At 38.5% G+C, this 23,190-nt stretch overlaps 1 protein-coding gene across 2 annotated transcripts; it reads left to right on the top strand.

The window, feature by feature from the left end:
- Nucleotides 1–13,472: 13,472 nt before the first annotated feature.
- Nucleotides 13,473–22,924, top strand: pmt (phosphoethanolamine methyltransferase). 2 transcript variants are annotated; one of them, XR_011917810.1, is made up of 13 exons: nt 13,473–13,572; nt 14,786–14,957; nt 15,270–15,425; nt 16,109–16,245; nt 16,488–16,639; nt 16,722–16,910; nt 18,579–18,668; nt 18,789–18,878; nt 19,003–19,125; nt 19,297–19,428; nt 21,335–21,451; nt 21,573–21,894; nt 21,944–22,924. XR_011917810.1 is itself a non-coding variant. In XM_072395617.1 (12 exons), exons 1-12 carry the CDS (start codon nt 13,563–13,565, stop codon nt 21,681–21,683), a joined length of 1,479 nt encoding a protein of 492 aa, XP_072251718.1. In that variant the 5' UTR covers nt 13,473–13,562; the 3' UTR covers nt 21,684–22,924. The 2 variants fall into 2 exon arrangements, 1 of the variants encoding a protein (XP_072251718.1); XM_072395617.1 differs by having other exon boundaries at nt 21,573–22,924.
- Nucleotides 22,925–23,190: the final 266 nt, after the last annotated feature.

Here is a 23,190-nt window from a genome sequence, read left to right as displayed (position 1 = left end):
AAAGCATCTCTTATTACATTTCTACACCTTGATAGACAGCAGCTTGCAAAGAGGAACACAAACACATATACTCACACACACTTCTCAAGGTCTCCTTCATGTTTGAGTGATCACAGAAATTATGAGCTGATGACACCACAACAGATTGTGTAATTACTTTTGCCCTGGTGGCCCTGGCCCGCAAGAGATGATTTCCAAGTCCCAAAGCTGGTTATTGCCTATCCAGAATAGTTGTTTTTGTGCAAAATTGAATGCGGCTAATTTTTAGACCGAGGTGCAGATAAAAGGGGAGAAGGGAAGATTAAGAGCTGGACTCACTGTGGCCTGCCAGAGGAGGCTGGTCTGTAGAGGCAGAGGAAGTCAGAAAAACGGTGTGAAAATATAGCAAAAATGCTTCAACAAAAAAAAAGGAACGGACAGTTTGCAAAGCGATCGTGGGGCCAAAAGAAGAATTACATGCACTCACATAAATATATATATATATATTGCCTATGGTTAGGGCCCAACCTTACCAGGTATTGGGATACTGTCACCATGGTAACCAAACTATCTCAGCCCACAAGACAGACAGGACAGAATTATTTTTTTACTTGCTGCAGCCCTTTTCTTCTCGTGTTAGGCTCTCTGCTTCTCTTTTTAACACATCTCTTGTTTCCGTCATTTAATTCAGAATCAAGAAGTATGTGATTCTGTGAGACCAACTTGAAAATAATACACCATCAGGAAAGATCTCCATAGTCCATCAAAAACCAGAAAACAATAATGACTTCACACTATTCCTGAAGTCATTCTTTTGATTCAGTCGTAAAGATGTGTTTGCCAACTTGCTAGTAAACTTGCTAATAGGTAGCTTTGATAAATCCCCTCTGCCATAAAATGTTCAAAAATAGCTGCAAACATGAATACAGTCTCACAGTTTTTATCAAGCTGATGCGATAGGAGTGATTGTAAGCTTACAGATGTAAACAGCTGGAGGAGTTTTGACTTATTGTGATCATTTCTATTTTGTTTGTTGTTCCTTTTGTGTGTACCTCAATTAAGGATTTTAGGATGACTTATGTGTTTGTTTAGATCCCCTGAGCGTATTTTGCCAGGGTTTGTAAGAAAATGCAGGGAATATCCCTGAGTTTTTATTTTTACGATTCACCAAAACATATCTCTTCACTGAATTTCAGATTTAATTTAAATGCTCCCGATGTAGCCTTGACTGTTTGCATGCTGAATATTCTGACCCACTGTCAGTTTTCTCCTTAGAATTCAAAAAATCAAATCAGCATAAATGGCTGGCTTATTTTTTCATTGAACATAACAGAGCAGAGATAAGTAGCGAACAAGTGTTAATTAGCATGACACCGTGGGCTGGTCCTCCACCTGTCCTCTTCAGTTTTGTGAGTCACCAGCCATCTCTGGCTCACTCACAGAAACCCCTGCTGAGCTACATCTCATTTCTTCTATTTAAGGATGGCAGAAAAAGGTCATCTGTGTTTTCACAGAGATGTTTTTCTCCAAATTCATGCTTTGCTTCATGTTTTGCTAAATAAAACAGGCACCAGGGCAACAACAAGGTGATCAGTTCTGCTTGTGATTGCATAATTTCTGAGGTGTTGGACAGCACTGGGGATAGAGGTTTAAATCCAATGTGATGCGTTTGAATAACGCAGTCTTTTCTCATTGTCTAATTTGCTCCCTAGCTGTTCCTTCGGGCACTTTAGGTCTTCAGTTACCTTAACACAAACACATCATGCTCTATCACACGTATATGCTCAGAGAAAGAAGAGAGGACTGTCAAGGTAGAGAGTTATAGACTTTATCTTCACATATATGCGTTATTTGTTACACTTGCATATATTCAATGCTTTAAATATCATGTTTATGCAAAAGGTCAGAGTTGTTTTTTAGTGCTAGCATTCAGCTTTCACAGCAGAACAAACAAGAAAACAAGATAATATACAGTCTTTCATTTCACTGTTAATAGGAAGTGTATCCTCTGTATCACAGTTTTAATCTGTTGATTTATTCAATGTTTCTTACAAATTTTCTTACCCAGTCTTTGGACCATATGATCCTCCTCAATAACATCAAGTTCATTTTTGGGTAACAACTTTGTTTGAAAGGTGTACATGAAAAAAACCTAATGCTGTGGTCATTTAAGTAAACAGGTGGCACTATTGGAGACAACAAATTACTACTCTAAACTGTCGGCAGACGTTTTAGGGCAACAGTTTACATATAGCTGCAGAATCAAGGTGTGTGCTGCCACCTACTGTACAACGATGTGCGTCCTTTCTTCGTGTTTGCTTGAGCAAGAATTTAAACTTTAAATCTAACTCTAAATTTAAAAACTTCTAATTAAAAAAATGTAACATTCAGTACCACACTGAATGCTACGTTGAACGAAAGTGCTGAGATGATTCATTCCTGCAGGGATTTCTGGAATGTTTTTGATCATTCTGAAATCCCAACTCATGTGCAGAAGACATATGCAGAAATGCATGATTGTAAATCTGAAACCAAAAGCAGCATCTGCATTTTATTAGTTTATAAAGTACACAGTACATGGGTTAATGAATATTAGAGGCATACGATAATATCTTTTCTTTAAAAGTTCAAATGTCAGGAAAAGCTGGGTCTTTTGTTTATTTTTTTCTTGGGTGTAAAACGGGTTCCTCACTATGCATCCTTTAGCATTTCCTCCTCTGCTTTATGTTATTTCACCTGAAGGTTTGATTTTGTGCAGAACAATGCACTTAATGTTCATCATTAGGAGAGACCAGGTGACGCAGAATCTAAATCACTAAAAACACTCTGACTCCTTCGCCCACGTCGTAACAATTAGCTGCCATGAGCTTCTCTAAACCACTGCCGAGCACTCTAAACAAAGTTTTAAAAATAAAATGACAAAAGGTAATGAGAAAACAGCTAAATGTTTTTAAGTTTCCATGGTGCCTCCTCTTTGATTTGTTATGTATGAAGGAACGTCAGTTAACAGCAGTGGAGGTCAAGTTATGGACGGATGATCAAAATCAGAGAGAACTGTTAGAAAGACAAAATGAAGCTCCTGTTTGACAGCAAAAGACCTTCAAGAAGATATAGTAGATTCTGGAGGGATGTTGTAACGTTCTATTGCGCAGTGACACCTGCGCAGATTTGACCTTCGTGGAAGAGAAAATCTGATACAATTTTCTTAAACACAACATCTCCTTAATTGTTAAGCCATTGCACACGAGAAATTTAACTGGAAAAGAATAGATTCCACTAAATACCAACAACTTCTGGGAGCAAACACTACAGTATCTTTATAAAGCTTAAGAGGATCTGAAAAACCACATAAAAGTTGTGAAGTAAGAAATATTCGTTTATTCAAGTATTATGGAACATTTTCTGGACAGTTCCTTAGACAGTTTCTATTGACTAGGGATAGACAACCTCTTTCTATTCACTGTTTCTCTGCACTGTTCCTCATGTTGCTAAACAATCTTCCAGTCACGGCCCCACATTGTCTAATGGTTTAAGTCCCTCAGCAGCAAATAGAGCATTTGCCATAACAGGTATACTTATTCCATGCATCAAATCATGCTCACAAAGCATGTCGGTTTCCTGAGGGATGTTACTAAGTCCTGCAAGTTTATTCAGCTGGCAAACACACGCCTCCTGTCACTCCAATTCCTTCCAGACATCACATTCTGACGAGACCTCTCAGGTGGCCCCAGCATTCATATTTTAGATTTCACCAACACAACCACACAGACTAAAGCTATACACAAGGCAGGAAGTCCCATTTTAGTTCCTCTTTCCCTAATGCTCACGTACCCACAGGTACAATGAAAGATTTATTGATTTGTTCGCAGCATGACTCCAGTGTCAGAGAAGAAGGACGGCAAAATCTGAAGTCTTTGTTCTGTGCAGCAGTGAATCAGGACATTCAGCAAGACTTACGCAGTCTCAGACAGCAAATTATGAATCCCTCAACTTTCTTTTCTAAACCGTTTTCACCGTTTGTGTCTCAGCTGAAAGGGCTTCCCGCTGAGCTCAGATTGTTGTGATTCTGAAAATCAGAAGCAAAATGTTAAATCTTAAGCTTGGAAAGGAAATATTAGAATTTCAAGGACTGACTGGCATTTTGGTTTATGCACAGAGGAGTGATTGCATGCTTCCAAGGCTATATGTTGGTGTAGATGCTCAGTTGTCCAGGTCACAGTAATCCTAAGAGCCTGAATAAGGGCAACTGATTGCAAAGCTATGAGGAATATCTTTGTCCTGCTCTTAGAGTGATTGTCTGGACAATTCACCCTGAAACATCCAAGCACACTAATACAGATGCAATAGTGACAACGCTACCTGGTGGTAATTTCCAAGAACAATGCCGCTCATTGGCAGTTCACAAACTTCCTGTGTTGCACAACCAGTTCCGGTAGTTTAATCTGGACGACTGATGTTTTTGAGATGATCCACATTTGACACATGAAAACTATTGACAACCTCTGTTTGACAGGTGAGGAGACGTAGGCTTTAAAGAAGGTCCACAGAGTGTTTGCACAGAGATCAGTCGATGTCAGCACGCAGGCCTGATGGATGCACAGAAGGATAGGTGAGTGAATGAAGAAGTACACATTGGACAGGTACGAACATACACACATGGTTTTGTATAATTCAGATGTAAATTGAATCCCCAGAAGTACAATCAATAAATAAATAGATTTTACAGACTGTATAGCATAATCACTCTGATTCTTCCCTCTGTCTTTCCTCATGGGAATGTGGAAACCTGGAACAACTCGATGTAGTTTGTGAGATATTCAATTAATCTTTTATGTGCAAAGACTCTTTTTCCCTCCAGCAATGACTCATCTGCACTCAAGTTCAAGTGTAGAGCGATTACTTTATTCTCTCGCCGGGACCAAGCACATCCAGTATGTCTCTGGTAATTTCCCATATCATACTGAAACATGCAAATGCTTTCCTTATCTCTGAACTTAATGTATGACAGCAGAAGCACCTGTCTTCCTCTGTTAGGAGAAGTTGTTTGTAAATCGGACAAAGATGCTCTTCTGTCCCGGGAGTCGTGGCTAATTTTAGAGTTCAGTACACAAAACAAAACCGTCTCCACATGAAAGACCTTGTGAATATTTATGAGTGATAGCAGTGGATTATTAAACCTCCCTTCATGCAAGAAATGTAAGCCTTATACATACAGTTTGTGCAGCGCCTAACTGAAGATGCCTTTAATTTCTACCTTAATTTGTTAATTTTTTGTTTTCTCAATGAAGAAACACAGACGTTTGATTAAAAACTTTAAAGAAAATCACTTCCTGTAAACAAAGGATTGAATATTCTGAACAGGATTGAACTAATATTTTTAAATCTGATAAATAGAGCTATTAATTAAGTATATATGTTTCGAGTCCATATCGGTTTTTCCCTTTTTAAAAACCCCTAATTCTAAAAAGCTGACTGTGTAAAATGCAATTATTTATTAATCTCATAAACCAGTATTTAATTCACAACAGAACACTGAGAACATATTGAATGTTGAAAGTGAGACATTTTACTGTTTTATGAATAATATGAGCACCTGAACACATTTAAAAACAGTTGGGACAGGGGCAACAAATGGCTGGAAAAATAAGTGGTACGATCAAAGGAAAGAGCTGGAGGAACATGTTGCAACTTGAGACAAGCAGAGCACTGCATAAGAAGCAGACAGTTTCTGTCATGGATGATATGCATCTCAGAAATCACTGGAAATTATATAAGCACAACAGATGCAGGTTAAAGCTAAATCATGTAAAGAAGAAGCCATATGTGAGCATGTTCCAGAAATGTTGCTGTCTTTTCTGAGCCGAAGCTCATTTAGAATAGACTGAGGCAAACTGTTATGGTCACATGAATCCAAATTTGAAATTCTTTTTGAGAATCATTCACACCGCATCCTCCCGTCTAAAGAGGAGAGGGACCACCCGGCTTGTTAGCACTCAGTTCAAAAAGCTTGAATCTCTGATGGTGTGTTAGTGCTGATGGAACTGGCAACTTGCATTCCTGGAGAGGCACCATCAACGCTGAAAGGTATATACGGGTTTGAGAGCAAGATATGCTCCCCAGCTCTGCATATTTAAGCAAGACAGCACTAACCTGCATACTCCATCTATTGCAACAGTATTGCTTCATAGTAGATGAATCTGGGGGCTGGATTGACCTGTCTGCACTTTCACCAACTGAAGAAACTTGGCACATTTTGAAACACAAAATACAACAAAGAAGACCCAGGACTGCTGAACTGCTAGAATATTTTATGAGACAAGAATGGGATATTTCTTTCTCAAAGGTCCATTAACTGCTCTTCTCAGTTTCTATAATTGTACAGGCTGTAGTTAAAAGAAGAGGGGATGCCACAAAGTTGGCCCTTTCCCAACTTTTTTGAGACATGTGACTGCCATCAAGTCCAAGATGAGGTAAGATTTTAGTAAAATATCTCACTTTAATTTGACGTGTCTTCTATGACAGTTTGTGAGAAACATATTGATGTATGAGATCTGCAAATCGTTACATTCAGTTTTTACCTACATTTTACAGAACGCTTCAAGGACTTTGGAATTCTAATATCCAAAGTCAACATTAACTCAAGTATACAGTAATCTTTATTTGATTCTTTAAGCATGCTCTTCACAGAACATTTCTAGAACAGAAAATGTTACATTATCTCCTCTTTTCTCAATATAAGAAATCTTTACCACAGATGATATGCCAATGCTTTTGACAGCTTTGTGCATGTCTAAATAAAAATATGAAAACACTCACATACACAACCAGACAAATTTTTTAATTAATGTTGATTTTATCCTTGTTTTTGCGTTTGCACATAATATCCAAGAAGCTTCAAACATCCAGCTTTACAGTTTGCAAAACTCAATGTTCAAACTTTATCTCAGCTGTCGGTTTTGTTCTTTGCTGCCCTAAAATCCCAGTCAGCAAGTAAAGTTTATTCATATGATACCTTTTTCAGATAAGAATCACAAAGGCCTTCACAAAGAAAAATCAACTGATAAAAACAAGATATGAAATAGAAAACCCATACAAACAAAACACATCATTGAAAGCCATCTCTCCCTAAAAGCTTTTCGGAATCAAAAAGTCTTCAGCTGCTTTTTAAAGTAATCAACACAGTCACAATGTAGTGTAAAAACATTCCACAGTCTAAGTGTGACTACAATCCACCTACTGACAATTTCTGTTCAGATGACCAAAGAGTCAGAGCTGAACATCACTGCTTTAACGAGTCTTAAATATAATAAGGACCTTGAGCATGTAGAGTCCTAAAACTCAAAGATTTAAAAAATAATTTTGATATTAACTCGTAACCAAAGAGGAGAAAATAACATAATAAGAGTTGCATGTGCTCTTCTATTGGCTCCAGTTAAGAGCCTTGCTGCAGAGTTTGCAAGGCATGTGTTACAGTAATCTAAAGGAGAAGAAAGAAAAGCACATATAATCCTCTCCAATTCAAAATTTGACACCAGCCTTCTTAAAACATAGTTTTGGATCAGCTATGTACAACGACAGCCTAAAGACATAATTTGGTCAAATAAAGCACATGAATCTCTCGAGCTCCACTGAACAGATTAGCCTGCAGAGCCTGTTTGTTGGCCCATTTGTGGAATCAAAAGCAATGATAGTGGGATTCTACATGTTCTTTAAAAGACTGTAGAAAAATACCATTGCCTGCATTCCCTTATTTATTCATTTTGTTGGAAAAATTGCTACAGCAGGTGAATATCACAGCCTGCAGCTGCTGACTGTGTACGGCTGTTCTTCAGTCAGCACCAAATTGATTTAACACTTACTGACATCTAGTGGACAAAAGGGACTTCATTCCCTGTTAAGAGTTGGAACACAAGCAGAGTAAAAGCCTATTAAATGTATGATTTTTCCTAATACTGCAAAAACACAGCATTGGCTTTGGTGCAGGATGCACTCTGATGGCCCTTAGTCTCTGTAAAAAAAAAAAAAAGAGGTTTCAACACAATCTTGTCAGTCAGTGAATTTTTTTTTGCCCCTGTGTAACACTTTCCTTGTTAACATGGTTTCTCCGTCAGACAGCCTGTTAATTTGCCCAACACAAGAAAACACAGTACCTCTGCCAGGCACAAGGGTTCACACACTCCAATTTACATTCAGAAAAATAGAAAGAGTTTGCAGAGGATATGCCCAGAGGCACACGCTATCGCTGATGAGTGGCTGTCGGGAGGCTTCCGCACACAACAGCATGCTGTACAAAGAAAGAGGGAGACTGATCAGAAATTCCCCACAGCTGCAGTGTCACCTGGCACTGCTCCCTGAACCACTCTGACCCACTAGCTAAACCACATCCTGAAAGCACTGTCACCTTCAAGTGCCAGAGTGTAACATTTAGGGCGATCTGGTGGCTGAATTGCAATACAATGATTAATCATTACTGTAGAGTTGCATTTAAAAAAGAATTGATGAGTTTTCATTAGCTTAGAATGGACTATTTATATTAAAAAGATCTTGCAGATGAGACATACCAAACACTGGCAACGGATCTAAGAAAGGCTATCATACATTTATATATTGTTTTGTCGTTTTTATTAGGGGCTTTATGTGTTTGTGCAGCTAGCTGACACAAATTGCTATAAACTCAACCTTCAATCTATCAAAAGTATTGTCCTTTTGATTAACTAAATTGATTATTAATATGTAATAATGTTACAGAAGACATATGCTTCATCCCCAAAAGAAAGGTATTCATAATTTTGAAAAAAAAAGCCTATTATGAGTCTAAATGAAAGTAACAAGCTGATTTTGGAAACATAGCTCAATGTCTCCTGACATGGGGGCAAACTGGCAGCCGCACAGGAATAAATATAGAGTTCAGTTTCTAAAGTATGAACAATGAATTGTTGAATCATAATTTTGAAAGGAATTTCAAATGTGCTGCTTAAACACTGAGCTGGTAAATTAATTTTTTTTTAAAAAACAGATTTTTGAGTATTCCATAAATTCCATGCCTGCATGTGTGTGTCCTTTGATAGGAGTCCTCAGAAATGTCCAATTTAAATTCTAATTGCAGCAGGAAAAGAAATCATTGCGTAACAACCTTATGTTGGGTTTCCAAACTGAGCTATTGATCAATGAATAATAAAACACAATGGCTCTTCTAATTTACCTCACAAATGTATATTTAAAGGTTGTTTCTTTCTTTTTTTTCTTGACTTTTTTAGCTTTTGCAATGAGTAAAAGACATTGCTCTGACCAAACTCCTCTTTTCTTAGTCAATGGTCAATTGAGTTGTGTTCTTATTTCTCGTGCCGCTTTTTATTTCTTGTTTGAGGGCGAGACGCAGCGCTTGTGTGCCCACAAGCAATCAACAAACATTAACACATACAACCCAGTAGTCATAATCAGATGGCAAACAATGGCTCTGAATGAATTTCTGCTTCCAGGTCATGCAGCTTCCCCTCAGTAAAGCTGCAGACATCTAAGAATAGCTGTGTCAATATTTTCACTTATCCCACTCTTTACGGCCTCTTCACTGCAGCACAGTCTGATTCTTTGAAATGCATTTCCTGCTTGTCCCATGGTGCAGTGCTCATTTTCCAACTGATTTTATGAATCACAATTCAAATTTACATTATAAATAGCAGGTGTCACTTCTTTTTATAACAACTACATTTGTTTGATTTTAATTTTCTGCTTTGATTGTCTGCCAAATATGATCAACAACACCGTGTCATCACAAGTAAAAGGAGTAAATGTTAAGTCTCCCTCTTCTGAATGCTCCAACAGCTGAATGGACTTTGTGGTGAGATAGTTGCGTAAAAGCTCTGGTGACTTTTTAACCCGAACATTTGATATTGAACCTTAATCATTAATATTCTTTTTCATCTGACATGAACACAAGGAGTAAGTAAGATAGACAGTGAGTAGAAATACATATTATCCAGCCATTAATTCATTTTCTATACCCACTTCATTTAATGCAGGTTTGTAGGAATATTGGAGCTTATCCCAGCTGCCATTTGGCAAGAGGCATGGTCCACCCTGGATGGGTCGCCACTCTATCACAGGGCAGAAATACATATGACCACTCTTGAACATGAATAAACTTAAAACCATACTCAACGTGTATTTGAATGAGTTCATGTATGTGGATGTTATATAATATAATGAGAACACATACACACACACTGGATTAGGGCTGACTATGTTTAGGGGCTTTCTCAGCCTCTATCAGCACTTGAAAGTCACTGTCATTGGCTGACCTCACCAGTTCAGATTGGTAACAATGGACTTTGGATGTGGTTATGTTGAAACTGTGCAAAAAGTCAAACACACTAACCCACTCGGATCACACAGTGGCAGTGCAGCCTACAGCCTGATAACCTTCTCTCTCTGTCTAATGCATTGTTGAGTCTTCGGTAATGTAGGCACATGCTTAATAGATGATCTTATTAACTAAAAGGAGGTATCAGCTTTAATGTTCAAGCTTTAAGTTTATTAGGTTTAAGATGCAGGTCTAAAGAACAACTTTTCCCTTTGAATTTACTCTAACATGTTTCTGTTGTCCATTCAGTTATCATTTTATCAATAAGTCAGAAATACCCCATCAATATCTAAGAGTTCTCTTTTTTCCCAGAAAGACACGTGGTGACCCTTGACTGCTCTCCCATCCTCTCCTCAAACTCTGAACTGATACAATTGTAACTGAGATCAAGCTGCACTTGTGCGTACTGCACAAATGTGTTACTTTTAAGGGTTCAACTTTTTCTACCACCTCTACTCTTTCTCATCTGAAAAACGAGGCTGTATGGGAAGGTCTTGTGAACACTTTGGATGCCTTTATTGAACAAAATCCATGTGTGTGTGTGTTGACCAGCAGTCTTCTGCATGTTTACCATTGTCTTTTTTATTGTTTTTCCTTTTTGCAAATTCTCACCCATGAAACAGTGTTAAAGATGAAGGCAACCAAATACATTTGAGATACTGATTATGTCAATTTTAAACGTTTGTGAGGGGTCATGTGGTCCACACTGAAAAAACTAAATGTATTCTTGTTTTATATGCAGTCTCCAAAAATAGCTGAGAATTAGATCAAGCTGCTCCTTTTTACAACAGCTTGATGTGTTCTGAGCTAAACTTGGCAGAAAAACAGCAAAGTTTACTGGGTCAAAGTACAGTAAAGGCCTATAGAGGCAAATATACAATCTCTGTACAACTAGCAAAAAGGGCAGGCAAAAAAAGGTATGAATATCCAGGAGGTGTGACACTGCTAATGTTAAAGATATATAACTAATGACCCGGCTACAGTGTGGTGACATCAGTGGATACAGGAAACCAGCCACCCACACAGCAGAGATATGTTTCACAGCCAGAGCACATAAGTGTGATGAACACATTTACACCTCCCCCACCGAAGTTCACACAAAGTCTACAACATGAGAAAACTAAATGGACAAAATGGTGGACTTAAATGGGAAGTTCTGTCTACTCCACAAACAACACGATGTTGGGCTTGCAAATTTCAAGTTTTGTCTAGTATAATATGTCTGGAGACATCAATTATATAATCAACTTTGGAAAATATGCTACATCTAGTGGTTGTAGAAACAACTGCACGTGTAGCGTGAAAATGGCCACCATGACGACGACAGTTCCACTGTAAAAAGATTGCTTTCCTGCCCTAACCATGACTGTTTTCTAACCCTACTCAAGTAGTTTGATCTCCAACACTAAGTGTTGTTATCTTTCTACAGCCAACCAAGAAGTGACAGAAGTTATCATGTTACTGACTGAGTTGATAACTGCTGGCTTAGTCAATAACATGATAAGCGTCAGAAGTGAAAAAACATTTTCTTATGGTGGTCCCAATATCACAAGACACCAAGTGATATGTTTGAAAGTGCACTATCCGCCCCTCTTATGAGAACTTTGTGCTTTCTTAAATTAATGACTTGAAAATGAAGTCTGCTTCAATGTGGACCCCTCATATAAGTTCTATTTCTCTCTTCCCATTGGTCGAGAGAAAGATGTTATATATATATATATGTATATAGGTTATGTTATTTAAAGTTATGAACAAATTATATACGTATATGAAGATTCAATTGGAGAACAACATACGTTTTAGAATGACACTGCAGGTGGCAACCAATTGCAAATTTTGTCACAAATTATTATTATTTGGATAAATTATTGGGGATCCGGGGATCCTAGGGTCAGCTGCAGGGGGCAATAAGGGGGTATCCCTACCACTCCTCCACCATTCCAAGGTGTTCAGGGATTAAATGTGTGAAACACCAGAAATGGGTGGCGCCCAGCTGAGGTCCATGCAGTTGGCCCAAATTATGACAAAGAACAATAAATTATCTTTTTTATGTTCTTTTTCTTAGAAATTTTGAGCCTTTTTTCTGTTTAATGCAGACAAGCTGAAGAGGAGCGGTCTTGGAAGCAGGGCTGGAGCAAAATTAACTGAGGAGGGCATTTGAGCCCTTTCTATTCTTGATCGTCATCATTAATGTGAGGCACCAAACAGATTAAATGATGATGTCTTGCATGCTGACGAGGATACAAAGACAATGTTGGGAATGCAATGATTTACAAATTATATGGATGGAGAGCACAGACAGAATGGTAACAGCAAATAAGGAGTAACTGCTGTGCTTTTTCACAACAGATTGTATGATTTTAGACATGTCACTGTAAAGAAGCTCCCATGCAACCAAGATGTTTAACTATTGGTTGTGAGCTTCTTTTCATGCTGTCATTTAGAAGTTCACCTGTATAAGTGCCTGCTTTCAGTTCAGAAAAAAAGCAACCAAATGCATTCAGCGCCTCTCTGCCCAGCAGTTTGTCAGCTGTTTGTTTTTGTTGTTTATTCATTTTTATTTCATTAATTAATCTTGTTAGTTGTTTTTCCATGGTTTACATTGCAATGACATATTTTCTCTTTAGGGATTAAGAAAAGCATCATTCAGTCTCTGTCCTCCACTTGTCGCTCCCTCATACCGCTCAGTGCAACAGGCCCGCCTTTCCACCTTGACAGTATGAGGCAATGTTGCGTAATTGTGGCACGCCACGAGACATTTCCGACGTGTCAGCACTACTGTACAGAGAGTAGACCAAACCGAGGCTCACCGTCGCCGGGAGGCACATTTAGAACGGCCGTCGCACAGAAAGTTGTAAGTGTATGTCGCTGATCCTCCATCTTTTCTGCAGCTGACAGCTGACGGCATCTGACATCTTTATGCAGTGTTATTGCACAGAAAGCGAGGAAGCCCGTACTCTGATAGTCTGCAAACCGTTATCTCTGTATAATTATTCATGTTAATCCCCTCCCCTGGCCTCGTATTGGACGCATCCTAATGGGCAGATTCCTACCTGACGACCACCTCCTCCGCGCGCCACCGTTATTTAAATAGCGCCCACTCATGATGAAATTAGAAAGAGGGCAGTAAAAGTAAAGGTCGTAACTAAGGCGACCATTCATTTCCAGTTTGAGTGGGAATTGAAGATTGATTTTAGGCTGCAATAATCAACCAAAGATCACCATGGAAAAAGGTATGAGCAGAATAAGAATGTTTGACCAATGTTATGTTAAACTTTGATTGTGGGGATTTTTGAAGACTGGAGCATATGATGATGCCAAAGTTTGGATTTTGTGGAACCTACCAGTGCTGTTTAGTTGTAATTGTTCACTCAGCTGGTGGAAGTAATCCTACTGTAAGCACTGGGCTGGGTTGTGTCAGTGATGTGACTGAAGCTGCATGACCCTTGTAGCTTTGTCAGCTTCAGTATTGCCCTCCAGTTATCCCTTTTCTTTGTGTGTAACTAAGCAATGGGCTATGAGTTCAGCTCTTTTCTCTGGTTTATCACTTTTTCTTCTAAGTTTAGAGCCTCACTTTCAGCACATCATAAAATGATGTGTACTTGGATGTAAAGCAACAGAAAATCCTGGACTTTTAGAGAAAAAAAAAGTTCATTTTTGTCTCATTTATGTTACACTTGTGTTGTTTTTCTTCTCCTTAATGTGAAGTGTGCACTTCTTTTCTTATTTACTAGAAAACGACTCTTAGATATGAAAAGATATGAAGGTTCAGAGGTCTCACCACGTTTACAAAACAATTTCTGCTTAATCTCCTCCTTTTTTTAAGAGCAAATCTAAATGTGTTGAGGCAATCACAATATTGCCAAAAGCATACAAATCTTCCCATCTGTGACACAGGACATGTGTATGGTGACACTTAATCTTGGCAAATGTTTACATCACAGCGTTGTTGTAGGATTACTTAAGCAGGTCTGACTAATGATTCACTTGACTGCTTGATGACTTTTTCTATGGGGATTTACTTTTGAGGAATTATAGCGCAAAAGTTTTGTAATTATTCCTCTGCTCACGCTATTTTTAAAACGTCCTTTTAAAACCGAAGGACAGTAAAAGGAATCACTAGAGTAAACACAACCGCTAAGTTTTTACACAAAACAGTGTTTTTTACAGCTTTGATAATAGATGATTTACAGCCAGGTGATAGTTCAGTAGTTCAGATTACTCAATCATTTACAATCCATTATTCCTTCATTGTAAAGTGACATTGTCATTTAGAAGCTTAGAGTGCCATTATTTTATGTGTTATTTGCTATTTATTACTTGTTTTGTTTTGTTTGACCAGTCCGTTAAAAAGTTGCTCCGGTTTGTCGTCATCCTTAGATGGTGTTTAAATCAGAATGTGTTGATACTGGTATCCACCTCAACCATATACTTGTGTTTTTACAGTTCGTTGCAACATGACAGAGTTCTGGAAGGAGCATTCCCAGCTCGCCACAGTGGAGGAGATGATGCTGGATTCTCGTGCCAGCGAGCTGACTGAGCACGAGCTCCCAGAGATCCTCTCCATGCTGCCTCCTTTGGCTGGATACAGAGTGCTGGAGCTGGGAGCTGGGATTGGGTGAGCTACATTGGTTTTGCCTTTGACAAAATGCGGGCAAATAACAAGTGTCTAAAACAAACTGTAATCTGGACATACAAACTGTATTTCTATAAAAAAAAAAAATGAAAAAATGAAAAAACATCAAAAAAAGAAAGAAAAAGCCCACATAGTGTTTTGATCGACAGTAAAAAATAATTTAAAAATCATGTGGTGAGATGTTGTTATATAAAAAGCTTTCCATTCACATCTGCCTTTCATAGATTTAAGTTTTTTTGGTTTTTTTTACTTAAACTATTTTACATATATCAAAACTGCCATCTTTCTCTACAGTCGTTACACCAGACACCTGCTGACCAAGGCTGCCCATGTGACAGCTGTGGACTTTATGGAAAGCTTTGTGGCGAAGAACAGGCAGAACAATGGTCACCACAGCAACGCTACCTTCATCCAAGCTGATGTTACAAAGCTGGACGTCCCCGAACACAGGTGTGTGTGTGTGAAGAACTTATGAGCATGTTAAAAGTGAAGCAGTATAGTTTTTGAATGTTATAGCTGTTTTATGAATGAATGAAAACTTCAAAAAGAAGATGAAGCTGGTTCTGTTGATCCTGTTACTTTTTCCGTTGTTCCACTAACTGCATTTATTTCAGAGTATTCAACTGCTTCCTTTATTCCTCAACTGCCTTTGCTTAACCCAATCCCTCCTAATCGCAGACAATCGGGTCTACAAAAGTTGTTTTTATTAATGTCTGGTTACAATGATATATTCAAGTTAAAGTAATGAAATAAAAGAAAACTTTAGGAGCATACAATTAAATTAAATTTCAAGGTATTCACAGAAAATATCAACAAACATAAATAGACTGCTGCTGCGTCTTTGTTTTGTCATTTCAACAATAAAACCTGCCACTTAACTACCTCCACACATATTAAGGGTGATGTGGCTTCGTGACTTCTTCAAACTTTTTTCTCACTCTCATCCAGGTTAATCTGTTATAGGATTTTGTTCCAAGAGCTTATCTGTTCTGGTTGTTCTATCCTTGAGATTTATGAGCAGTTTTTAGCCTGAAAGGCTTCTAACTCAAATAGTTACTGTAGAAGAAAATAAATCCTACAGGTGTTTCCTCTCAATCACTTCGCATTAAGACACTTATTTATTATCTCCTTAGCATCGACTTCATCTTCTCTAATTGGCTGCTGATGTACCTGAGCGACGAGGAGTTGAAGTCCTGCATGGAGAAAATGCTCAATTGGCTGCAGCCTGGCGGCTTTCTCTTTTTCAGAGAGTCCTGTAACCACCGGTCAGGTAGTGGGCTTCTCCCTGTCATCGATTTCTCTGGTTGATCACTTATTTATCACAATTAAATCTGACATCAGAAGGTTTTAAGAAAGATTGATGGTATATAAAATTCAGTTTGATCAATTTTCAGTACAAATTCAGTTTCTGCTGTCTATGTGAACCATATATTGTTCTGTTTCTTAAATGTTTATAGATATTTAGCCACAGAAATCAGTGTAACTAATGTTTGATTTTTACTCTCTTTGAAGGTGACAGCAAGAGGGACTTCAACCCCACTTTATACCGCAGTGAGGCACAGTACAGTCATATGGTATCTTCAGTACAAATGGAGGCGCCAGATCGGAAACAACAGTTTGGTTTCGAAATCGTGTTGAGAAAGAAAGTCCAGACCTACGTTGAGGTACTGTAAGAGTCAGCCTGTGGTATACACAACCATGTGTCCTCGTCCCACCTGTCAACTCCTCATCCTCCTCCTGTTTCAGATGAAGAAAAATCCAAACCAAATCTGTTGGCTGCTGCAGAAGGTTCCCCGCTCCTCAAACACTCAGAATGGCTTCAGCACCTTCCAGCAGTTTCTGGACAACCAGCAGTACACACGACGAGGCATCCTACGCTACGAGAAGATGTTTGGGGCTGGTTACGTCAGCACAGGTGGCCCCAGTACCACCAAGGTAGGAAAAGAAGTCTGGTAGACACAGAAGAAAATGCCTGAAAGGAATCAAGTATTTGTATAAAAAGATGCAACAAAAATACAAACCAAATCCTTCAGATTTTCATATTGATGTTTTTCAGGGAAAGTCCTCACATCTGTGGTTGATTCCAATGAACTTTTCGATGTCCATCAGTCTGCAAAAATAGTGGCTTTTCCAGATGCCTCAGAGTCATGCATTTGGTAGCCCTGTTGTTGGAAAAACAGTTGCTGTATACTATGTCACGTACAAATGAAGTGGCCTTTATCGTGTCAGCTTGATCTCAGGAAGCTCTTTGACCCTTCTGCTTTCTCCATTCTCTTTGAACTATCTACTATATTTGTGTTTGACAAGCTGCCCTGTCTTTCTGTATGGCTCTTTCTCTTCGTTCCAAACAAATAGGCATGAGCCAGAAGAAACTTTTGACCTCGGAGAGATTTTTCCAACATTATTATCTAAATGTTTACAGAAATGTCAGGGTTGAATATTGATCTTTTTCAAAAGCAGCAAAAAAAAAAAAAAAACTGCCAGTGAGCCAACACTAACACAAAATAAGTAAACTCTTAAAATGTACTGGATGGAATGCCAAAACAAACACACATGTTAGTGTAGTCTCTCATCCATGTTTTTCTCAGCTGTACACTTTGTTTAGCTGCTTCAGAGGGTGTTCAGACCTGGTCACTCTGCATGCTCTGTAATGACATAGATTATATTTCAACTGAATAAAATCTGTAAATTTCCTACTTGCTCCCCTCAATCTGGCCAGGTTTATGTTGCAGGCTTATGATTGATCTTGAGACGTGTATAAAACCTGGCAGCTGTCCTGCTGTGGGAAATCAAGTGAATTTGGATGCATAAAAGGAGATATATCTACAGGTGGAATCCACAAGACAAACAGCAAGTCAGAATCAAAACCATCTTCTGAAATCCTCTTTAGACCTCGACAATGAAAATGTAAAGGGGCATAAATCAGGGCAAGAGTATGACACCATATCACCTGAAAAGTCAGATGGAAGTTTGAGTTAGCTGAGCAAGAAGGGTATTGGTCAAATAGCTAACTCATCAGTCACTCTGAGTGAGTGAGCGTTTGTGCTGGTTAGTTGCTGTAAATTCTCCTTTTTCCAGACCTGTTTGCAGTTTTCCACTTTCTTCTTGCTGTTGCAGATAGGCTGAGTTGAATGCGGTATTGATTATCAACTCATTAGAGAGAACACAGCAATTTCCACAGTGTACTTTTTGAATCACATTTCTATATGATTAACAGGCTTGTTCATAACTTCAGGACTAGATGGTGAGGAGAGCCTTTATGTTTGAATCTGGTTTGTTGGAACAGGGCAGAGACTCATTATGAATGCAGCAAAGCAGAGTATTTTTTTTTTGTTTTAATTTATTTAAAAACCTTCTGCTTAATCTGGAACTGGAACAGTGTTTCTCTTTTAGACATAACAGTAACTCGAAAAGAGTCAAGACAAATCAAGAGTGGTTAAGTGGTTAAACATAAACCAAGATATTAACTCAACAAAACTTCTCTGGAGCTTCCTGTCCATTGTGATTGTGTAATTTAGAATGAAATCAGAACAGAAAAATGCACAAAAAGTATAGCTTTAATGGAATCTGATGATTAAGAAAACTAATTGTTTATGCTACCAGGAGTTTGTGGATCTACTGAACCTAAAACCTGGACAGAAGGTTCTAGATGTTGGTTGTGGCATCGGTGGAGGAGACTTCTTCATGGCAAAGGTAACAAAATCTGAGCTAGCTGGCTCCCTGCTAATGCTAACAACACTGAGATTATACATCATATATTAAACATAACAATTACAAGAATCAAATGTAGTTAAGGATTACATTATTTTTCAGACATTTGGAGTGGAAGTGCTTGGCCTGGATCTGTCCGACAACATGGTGGAAATTGCCATGGAGAGGGCAATAGCTGAGAAACTGCCATCAGTATGTATCTTGTTATGTATGATCCCTCATCATGTTGGTTTTAACACCAGTCCTTTTGATTTCATGGAATCATTTCTCTGTTAGTTTGTCAGAAAGATCTGTAAAGACATTTGCTTAACTTCAGGTGCAGTTTGAGGTGGCTGATGCCACCAAGAGGACGTTTCCTGAAGGTTCATTTGATGTGATCTACAGCAGAGACACAATCCTGCACATAGATGACAAACTGGCCCTGTTTAAACGCTTCCATGTGAGAGGTTTCTCCATGATTTTTACTGTAGCATTGAGTTTAACTTCTCATTTCATAGACATTTCATCCAGAATTTGTTGTGGAGTAAAAGTATATAAAAACTTATTGTAGGCCATTTTTTATTTAATTTTATTTATTCATTTGTCACTTTATCACTTTCTTTGCATCCAGTCATGGTTAAGACCAGGTGGTCAGCTGCTTATCACAGACTACTGCTGTGGGAAGAAGCCCTGGACACCAGCGTTTGAGGCTTATGTCAAACAGAGAGGCTACGTCCTCTATACACCATCAGAGTACGGCAAGGTAAACCTACAGTAGATCTTGATCATTTCTGAACAACAGTGACTCATTGAAGTTCAGAGATTTGTTCATCTTTAACCCTTTCATGCTAATGCAAACCCATGTTGACAATTTTTAGTTAATTCTTAATAGCCAATTCTGTGTAAACAGTGCTAAATGCTTTGCTTGTGTTATTGTTACGTTTGTTGGAGGCGTTCAATGCACCAAAGCGTCAGCTTGCTTAAAAACCACAAATGAAAGGTGAACAAGTGAGTGAAGAGGCTCCCCTTCAGCTAAAAGTTCAACTCTGTTGATTTGCTCAAATTTAGAAACAATGGGATCCAGGTAATACAACTCTCCTGAATTCTTCTAATTCATAAATGCCAAAAATGTCTTCAATTACAAAAACTAACCTGATGAATCCACATCAGGTGAAACTTCATTCCATCCTTTTTATCACCTTCTTGTTTGCCTTTCTTTTCATGATGTAAACCTCACAGAAAGTTTCAGTATTTATTTATCTCATTATAAACTGAAAGTATCAGTGAAAGGTGGAGTTGAGGAATGATAAGAATAGGAGAAACATTAGATCATTTCAATTTCAACCTGTGAAAATTTGGAGAAAAAGTTTTAGTAAATTGGCTGCCAGACCACGTCCTCAATAATATCGAAAAAATCATTAAACTGGAGTATTCCATTTTTCACCCCCAACAGAATTAAATGACAGACTTAAAAGCTTCATATTAAATTAACCAAAACAAATCAACCTGAAATAAACCATGTCACGTAAAAATAAAAGACGATTAAGAACCGTTCTGAGTATCACCAATAACAGAATTAGGAGTGAATATGTTTTTTTGTTGCTAATGATGAGTAAGTTTTTACAACCTTTCTAATGTGCTGCTGATATAAATTAGATTTTACTCATTAAAAAAAGGATTACGTTCAAATGATGTGGTTCTATCACTATGGTCGCAATTTGACTTTAAATATGAAGCTATTAAACTTTGCAGAGTCGTTGCAGAGGTACTTTTTATTGATTGAGCATGGGTAATCAATGTCAACTTGATAATAACTTGTCAATTATTATGTCAACTTAAAATATCTCTGCATCTGCAAAAAATAAGTCACGGCACCTCTCGCCTTTTTCGTCGAGTGACTCCATACATGGCCTTGGACTAAACTGAGTTGGATTAGGCAGGTATAAAAAAGGGAGTTTAACAATGACACAAGCAGCTCGTGTGAATTGCATTGTTCGCAGGCAAAGCATTTAAAAATGTAGGCGGCATTGGATGTTCAACATACATTTTGTTTAGCACATACAGAACGGTATAAAACAATGCCATTAGGCCGTACTATTAAAGTTGCATTTTTATTTACACAACTGATTGCAGATGTACGATACATCATGCAGTCAATCATGCAGTGTCTTCATTAACTTGTTTGTGCACCTCGTGTTTGCACTGGAACCTGTTTTATCTCGTTCCCCATCACTTCCTTGCACGTGTGCTTCCAAAAATATAGCAAACTGTGATTGTTTTACTGTTTGGCAATCCTGTTAAAACTAATATAAATCCACAGAGAGTAATTGAGTTTGGCAGATTTTGTTCCTTTGAAAATTATGTGCTTTTTGCTGAGTCTTTACTGTCGTTTGCCAAGCCCTCAAATAAGCCTGACATGTTGGAATGGGTGTAAAAACTGAAAAAGCTGTGAGACATCTATCATTCAGCTTGCCGGACAGATATGTCAAGGGCTGACTCCTTTACGGTGTCGATGAAATGACAACTTTGTGATTTACATTACTGAGTGACTCCATAGGACAGAACAGAGAGCCCTGCTCTGTAAAGGTGCTGCTGATGCATTACTACGACCCATCAGGAGGTGGTGCTGTTTCCACTCTGACTCATCCTCAATCTGTCTGTCCATGTAGTTCATTCAGGAGGCTGGTTTCTCCAATGTTCGAGCCGAGGATCGGACTGCCCAGTTCATCCAAGTGATTAAGACAGAGCTGCAGAGAGCAGAGGCCATTAAGGATGAATTTATTAAGGTTAGCATGCACAAGTGCACATACCTTCACAGACAGATCATTTGTACCATAAATGGTCATTAAACATAGCATGTCGCTGAGACAGAACTTTTCCTTGAAATCTTGTTTCTGTTCCCTTCAGGAATTCTCTGAGGAGGACTATTCAGCGATAGTTAATGGATGGAAAGAAAAACTGGAACGTTCCAACAGTGGAGACCAGCGATGGGGACTTTTTCATGCAAGAAGAAATTGAGTGTTGTTTTTTTTTTTTTTTCAAAGAATGAAGGAGATAATAAAAGGATGGAAATGTTTTCTTTATCTATACTTATCTTAGATAACAAACGTTTGTTTGTGTCGGTTTGCTCTGGGACTGAAATTAAAGATGCTCAATTTCTCTTAAGTCAGATGATTTGCAAAAGATGTTTATCTCAAAACAAAATATTTCTTTTAGCAGAACATTAGTTGTTCGTATAAAAGCGAGAGAGATCCCTTAGCATTTAGGTCCAGACTTAGGGCAGGTCATAGAGTAACTCAGTGTTGTTTCTTGCGAGATTTTCCCATGAGATCTGAGCTACAATGCTCTGGCATTGTCACCCTGGACAACGGAACCTCATCCAATTTGCTAAATGAAGAATTAAATAGCTGGAACCGGCTTTTCATTGCGGTATCTCTTTCCATTGCTGTTTGCAGGCAACAGTAAATATTTCATTCTGTCCTTGGGACACACGAGTCTGACCACGGCCAGACCCCGAAACGACCTCTGAGTTTCAGTGTGATTCAGTCAGATGTGGTCCTATGTAGACACGTGTGCAAGATTTCATTTGAAGCGTCCTTTCATAGCCGTGGACACCCAAATCTGTTGGAGAGTCAAAGGATTTCTCAAATCTCTTAAGGACTGGGCTCTCTATATATATCTTGAGACAAAATGAATGTTTTCCACAGAAGTGAAGCAGAGGGTGGAAAATCACCTTATGTTTATTACACTTTTTCCTTTATCAAGATATCAAAACATTGATATTTAAAATATGAACCTTTTGATTCTTTTATTTCAAAAACTCCAGTTGCATGTATTTAGAGTGAGATCTGAATGTACAAAGTCTAGTCTGCGGGCGCAGTGGAAAAGTTCAAAACTTGTCCGTCTTGTACCTCCAGCGAGCGCAGTGCTTTTGGTCCCACCCACCGACACACAACCACCACCACTTTCCATAAACACGCCTCCTTGTAAGTTACACAGCAGCACAGTGTGAAAAAACCCTGCTTGCGAATCATAGTGCATCTCACATGCCATGTCCTGTTTAAACTAACGTGTGCCTTTGGACTTGCTGTCTCCATTCTTTTAATCGATACATGATGTCACTGTGAAAACGTGTCACAGGTCTTAAGCAATGATTTGACAGGGAACTCACTATAAAATGTATTCTTTGTTTCTCTGTTTGCAGCCTGAACATGGTCAGCAGCTCATAATTTGTAATATTAAATGGAATGAGTCACTGACTTTGCTCTGAGTCTTGCATTTTTTGTTTGTTTTCTTTTCAAATAAAGTGAACACGTGTGTGACGTGCAACCATGATGTAGTGAACTGGTTACACATCGTGTGTATGGCGTGTATATGTGTGTGGTTGTTTGTCTGTGTTGGCCTTGTGGTAGACCTGTCCAAAGTGTTTCCTGCCTCTCACCCAACAACAGAAGGAGATGGGCTCCAACCTGACTCAAAAATGGTATAAAGCGGGTATAACATGGGTGGGTGGGTGGCCATGTAA

This window comes from Leuresthes tenuis, unplaced genomic scaffold, assembly GCF_036924035.1.
Source record: "Leuresthes tenuis unplaced genomic scaffold, fLeuTen1.0.hap1 SCAF_11, whole genome shotgun sequence".
Classification (NCBI taxonomy): domain Eukaryota; kingdom Metazoa; phylum Chordata; class Actinopteri; order Atheriniformes; family Atherinopsidae; genus Leuresthes; species Leuresthes tenuis.
The sequence above is the reverse complement of the archived record's forward strand: the minus strand, read 5'-3'. Positions and strand labels throughout refer to the sequence as shown.